This window comes from Pseudophryne corroboree, chromosome 3 (assembly GCF_028390025.1).
Source record: "Pseudophryne corroboree isolate aPseCor3 chromosome 3, aPseCor3.hap2, whole genome shotgun sequence".
NCBI classification, from domain to species: Eukaryota; Metazoa; Chordata; class Amphibia; order Anura; family Myobatrachidae; genus Pseudophryne; species Pseudophryne corroboree.
In genome coordinates this window covers 604,021,916-604,027,915 of record NC_086446.1, presented here as the reverse complement: position 1 = coordinate 604,027,915, position 6,000 = coordinate 604,021,916, and the positions used below count along the sequence as shown (strand labels likewise).

The 6,000-nt window shown below is 51.2% G+C and overlaps 1 protein-coding gene across 2 annotated transcripts in view; it reads left to right on the top strand.

The window, feature by feature from the left end:
* Positions 1–3,994: 3,994 nt before the first annotated feature.
* LOC135056407 (tolloid-like protein 2) overlaps positions 3,995–6,000 on the top strand; it is a 362,236-nt gene continuing 360,230 nt past the window's right edge. For both annotated transcript variants that reach the window (XM_063961508.1, XM_063961507.1), the window contains exon 1: positions 3,995–4,497. In XM_063961508.1, the coding sequence (XP_063817578.1) occupies positions 4,341–4,497 (157 nt within the window). In that variant the 5' untranslated portion in view covers positions 3,995–4,340. The remainder of the gene's footprint in view (positions 4,498–6,000) is intronic.

The following is a 6,000-nucleotide window of genomic DNA, read 5'->3' as shown; positions in this document are numbered from 1 at the left end:
TCCGAGGGACCATGCCTGCCATTGTCAGTGGAATAGCGTCTTTAGACACAGTTGCTGACATCGGCGCCACACCATCCCGTTATATCCCAGAAACACCCATAGAAATTACATGGATCTCCATGTAATGTCAACCTGTGCCCCCGGCAGTAACCATCAGGACGTATGCGCAGTGGGTGTGAGCACATGCGCAGTAAGTGTGAGCACGTGCACAGTGCATGTGGGCGCATTCGCAGAGGGAAAACATTGGATGCTTGCGCTGATGCTTTCCCTGCATCTGACTCAAAGTCAGCTCCATATTTTCAAGTGATGTAAAAAAATTCCTATTCCTAAAATAAAATTCTTATTTGCATTTGCTTCTTTCCACGTTTCACGTGCTCTAATCCACTTGGGTACGTGTCCTGCAGTAATGGGCCACTAACTGTAATGTGTTATCACTGTGTACTGTGATTGTTAGCATCTTTTAGTGATCCCAGTGAAGCCACATCTCCAGTCATACCCCAGTCACATCTGACTCAAGTACGTGAAGGGGAGGAACACGCAGCTACAGACTTGTCAATGCGACCGATGGGATAGGACACTAAAAATCCATTGTTTTCCCTTACAGGTGCATTTTGCTACTCTGCCTGCATCGTACTAACAATGGGGGTAATTCAGACTTGATCGCTATTGTGCGTTTTCGGACAGCGGGCGATTAGGTCCAAACTGTGCATGCGTATACACCGCAATGGGCAGGCGTGTTACTCGGGTACAAAACGGATCGCCGCTCAGCGATGGGTTTGCGCGACTTATCCGTTAGCATGGGCGATCGCAAGGAGATTGACAGGAAGAAGTCATTTGTGGGTGTCAACTTACCGTTTTCAGGGAGTGTCTGGAATTACGCAGTCGTGTCTATGTGTTTGCAGTGAGTGTTCCTGACGTCAATTCCGTTCCCGGACAGGCTGAAGTGATCACAGCGGCTGAGTAAGTCCTGGGCTGTGCAGAGACTGCACAAAATCTGTTTGTACATCTCTGCTACACATCCGTTCGCACACTTGTACAGCTAAAACACCCTCCCCCTGTAGGCGGCGACTATCTGATCGCAGCAGTGCAAAAATCGCTTGCTAGGCGATCAGGTCTGAATTAGGCCCAATGTCTGTTCAGTTCCTACATATTAAGAACACAGAGGCAGATTTATTAAGCCTGGTGAAGTGATAAAGTGGAAGGTGATAACTCACCAGCCAATCAGCTCCCAACTTCCATGTTACAGGCTGAGTTTGAAAAATGACAGGAGCTGACTGGCTGGTGCTTTAACACCTTCCACTTTATCACTTCACTGAGCTTAATAAATCTGCCCCTGATATAAGCATACCTCCCAACTGTCCCGATTTTCGCGGGACAGTCCCGTTTTTTGGGGACTGTCCCGCTGTCCCACCCGCGGGTCGCAGTGTCCCGCGGTGGGGGGGACAGTTGGGAGGCTCTGTCTCTCGCTGCCCTGCTTAGCAGAGCAGCGGTGAATAGACGCTGTGCGCATGCGCACAGCGTCTATTCAGTGCAGACAGGGGGAGAGGGGGCATGCCAGCGGCTCACGGAGCGCTTGGCATGCCCCCTCAGTGACGAAATCGGGGGGCGTGGCTCGCGATCGCGGGTCCATCCGCAAAGCCACGCCCCTTTTCCATAGGCCACGCCCCTTTTCCGGGAGCGCGTGTGTCCCTCTTTAAAGCAGCACAAAGTTGGGAGGTATGATATAAGTCTGTAGGGGTACAGTCATTAGGGCGACAAAAACATATTGACAGCTGTGCTGTTATCATTGGTAAAATGTTGCCAGGCAACATGTCGACATTCCCAGAATGTTCACATTGTCGACATCTGAAATGTTGACATGTTAACTCTCAGAATGTTGACATTAGGGGTTAGGCACTAGAAGGAGTGGGAGGGAGGTTAGGGTTATGGCTAGTGGCGGATAAGATACATTTTACCGGCGGACGGGATGCCGCCTGCCAATATCCCGACAGAATGCTGGCAGCGGGTCGAGCGCTAAGAGTCCCCTTGCGGGTTCGCTGTGCTCCCCGCTCTGCGGGGTCGGTGGCTCGCTGCGCTCACCACAGGCAGTGGCGGATTTGCCGCTAGGCAACCTAAACGGTTGCCTAGGGCCCGCCGGGTCAGGGGGCCCGAAACGAGCCCCCCCTTGTGTCACTGAGACACGCTGCCGCTCAGTCCGGCGGCAGCGTGTCTCAGCTGTCAGGAGAGGAGAGCGCGCCAGCACGGCTGTGTCTGGGGCGGCGGCGTATAGCGGACTTCAAACCAGCCGCCGGTTCGTGAGCCAATCGGAGCTCGCGGACCGGCAGCCAATCAGGTGCCGCCGGTCCGCAAGCTCTGATTGGCTCACGAACCGGCGGCTGGTTTGAAGTCCGCTACATGCCGCCAGCGCCAGACATAGCCACGCTGGCGGGTGCTCTCCTCTCCTGACTGACACTGTCACACCGTAACCCTGCCTCACTCACAGCCGCCCGAAGGAGCAGCAGCAGCAGCAGCAGTGCAGCAGCGGTAAGCAGCTGCAGCACTGACTGATGTGGGGGCAATTGTATACCTGGCACTATGGGGGCAATTGGCTGGCACTGTGGGGCATTTGTATGTATACCTGGCACTGTGGGGGCAATTGGCTGGCACTGTGGGGCATTTGTATGTATACCTGGCATTGTGGGGGCAATTGTTTACCTGGCACTGTGGGGGCTTTTGTATACCTGGCACGGTGTGGGCATTTGTATACCTGTCAGGTATACAATTGCCCCCACAGTGCCAGATCCACAATTGCCCCCACAGTGTCAGGTATTACCTGACACTGTGGGGGCAATTGTGGATCTGGCACTGTGGGGGCATTTCTGGATCTGGCACTGTGGGGGCATTTGTGGATCTGGCACTGTGGGGGCATTTGTATACCTGGCACTGTGGGGGCATTTGTATACCTGGCCACTGTGGGGGCAATTGTGGATCTGGCACTATGGGGGCAATTGTGGATCTGGCACTGCACTATTGGGGGCATATGTCTGTGTATCACGTCCCATTTTAATTGGCCACACCCATTTTTTTGGCGGGCGCGCCTTCGCCGCGCGCACACAGTGCCTTTGTGGGGCACTCTCTGTCTGATTGGTCGCTACTTAGCCCCGCCGGGAGTGCACACAGACGCTCTCATTCTAGTGAATGGGGCGCGTGCGTGTCACGGACATGTGCACGCCCCAGACGCGGTGATAGGCCCAGGCACAGACGGAACTCCATCTGTAATGTAAGTAAGTAAGTCAGAACAAACATATAGTGCTATGGATTGTTTGAGGTAAGGGGGCCTCAAATCGGTATTTCGCTTAGGGCCCCATGAGGTCTAAATCCGCCTCTGAGGTCCACAGGATCTATTCCCACTCTATGGGTGTCGTGGACACCTATGAGTTGGAATAGCCCTTGGTGCGCCGGGATTCCGTCTGTCAGCATTGTCGGCTGACAGAATTTCATTGTTGGTATCTTGCACACTGGGAACCCGACAGCTGGCATTTTACTTGCAACTGGGCCAGTGTACTCATTGGAACGCCACTCCTTCAGAACATACCGCCAAGACCCAGAAGGCGGTGGAGCAGCTCCAGCCATCTGGAGCAGGTAAGTCACTACTGGAGATGACATATAGATATTCTATCGTGCCGATATGTCATCGGCCTTGTAATGATCAATCTTGACTGGTCAATGTCGATATGCTAAGCATTTCTGCTGATGTGTGAGGCGCTTACCAGCCATGGTGTTGGTTGCTACACTTCTTTCTGGTTGCAACAGTTTTTTATCAATGTCTCCCACTACATAAAAAATATCTGGCTAATTAACTGCAGCATTATCCTGATGACTTCAAATGTGCCCTGCTTCTAACATTGCAGCGGGTACAAAGGACACAACCATAGACTAAATAGCTACCTCCTGACAATAAAAGTTTCATGCTGCACCCTATACCGTCGCGGTGCTACTGTGCTGCTGGGGATGAAGTGTGAGCAGCAGATCTCCCTGGCTAATGAGCAGCAGGGACCGGCCCCGAGTGCTGGGGAACAGCTGATTGGATAGAGCGGCCAGTGAGAAACACCCCGGGGAGAGAACCAGGCAGAGAGCGGGGCTCGGAGCAGCAGCACAGAGAGACCGGCATCTTCCAGAGCACCGAGACCCCAGCAAACACCGCCTCCGGGACCGCGCCCCCATATCCCACATTTATAGCCGGCAGACCCCGGCACCCTAAAGAGCACAGAACTGTGTGCACCACCTGCAGCAACCTCCCTCCCACTACAAAGACCAGTCATTATTACTACTGCTGCTGCTGTCGTCTCCTCTCCCCAGCAATGAGCGGCTGGTCCCATGTGAGGAGTCTCTGGGCACTACTGACTTTGCTGGGGGCCATACGGCCGGCTCCGGGGCAGCAGGATTATCACTTTGGCTTTGAGTACTTAATGGAAGATCCGGCAGATGAGGTTAACTACAAGGATCCGTGCAAGGCGGGTAGGTGCATGCAGCAGCTGTACATTATTTGCGGGGAGAGACATGGCTCTGAGTTCATTTCTTTATAGTGTGTGTCCCTAGGATCTGCTAATAGCTGGGAGTTCTGTCAGGGTAAGGGCACATGCTGACCCATCTGCTCACTGCTAGGTGTCTCATTTGCAGTCAGCCTGGTGATCTTACTGCTGCAAGTGGCATTAAAAGAGGAGTTTTGCTATGATTGTAAAGTTCTGTTTGGCTGTCATGGGAGACTATCAGTCTGTGGGCACTGCATAGACATTCTGCTGGGTGTCTTTACAATACTGTAGCACTTGTCTTTATTAATAACAAATAAACTGAATATATGGGCTGCCAGGCACTTTAATGTACAGTATATATCCACAAAAAACAAGTTTTTAATGACTGGTGAACAGTATTCTATGCACACTAAGGTAAACTGGCAAAATGTATGCAACCCTAATATTGAAGAATTAAATATCTTCGGTGTATTCTTATTCATTCCTCCAGCCTACAGCAGTAAGCAAGTGTCAGAGTGTCGTAGTAGTGATTGTTATATTTACTGTATAGGAGTTTTACATTTATCCTTTGCTGATTTTAGGCAACACAAACGTGAAGTTTATTGTCAGTGACAGGTCTCATTCTGAATGTGCTCATGGCAGAGATGTGTGGGGATTTGGCAAGTGTGCTAGGGTTGAATCCACTGTAGTCCCAGGCTTCCAGCAAGTTCTGCACCTTACAAAAGTTTTTAATGCATGCAAAGCGACTTGTGTGATGGGAATCCTGCATTTTTCATAAAATATCCAAGTGCTTTACAACCCAAGTGAGGTCTATCTGAAGAGCGCTATTCCTACTATTTGATTTTGGTTATACATGTCTTGAGTGATTGTGATATTTTCTTTATCTGTAAATATTCTATTCTGGGTGTAGTTAATATCCCAGCGGTCAGAATACCAACACTGGGATCCTGACCGCACAGAATGCTGAAAGCTGTGCCAGGGCTATTCCCACTCGGTCCATGACACCCATATGGTGACATGTGGCGAGCACAGTGAGCCCGCAAGGGGCTTTCTAGCACTGGCCCTCATTCTGAGTTGTTCGCTCGCTAGCTGCTTTTAGCAGCTTTGCACACGCTAAGCCGCCGCCTACTGGGAGTGAATCTTAGCTTATCAAAATTGCGAACGAAAGATTTGCAATATTGCGAAAAGACTTCTCTGTGCAGTTTCTGAGTAGCTCGAGACTTACTCTTCCAGTGCGATCAGTTCAGTGCTTGTCGTTCCTGGTTTGACGTCACAAACACACCCAGCGTTCGCCCAGACACTCCTCCGTTTCTCCAGCTACTCCCGCGTTTTTCCCAGAAACGGTAGCGTTTTTTCACACTCCCATAAAACGGCCAGTTTCCGCCCAGAAACACCCACTTCCTGTCAATCATATTACGATCACCAGAACGAAGAAAAAACCTCGTAATGCCGTGAGTAAAATACCTAACTGCATAGCAAATTTACTTGG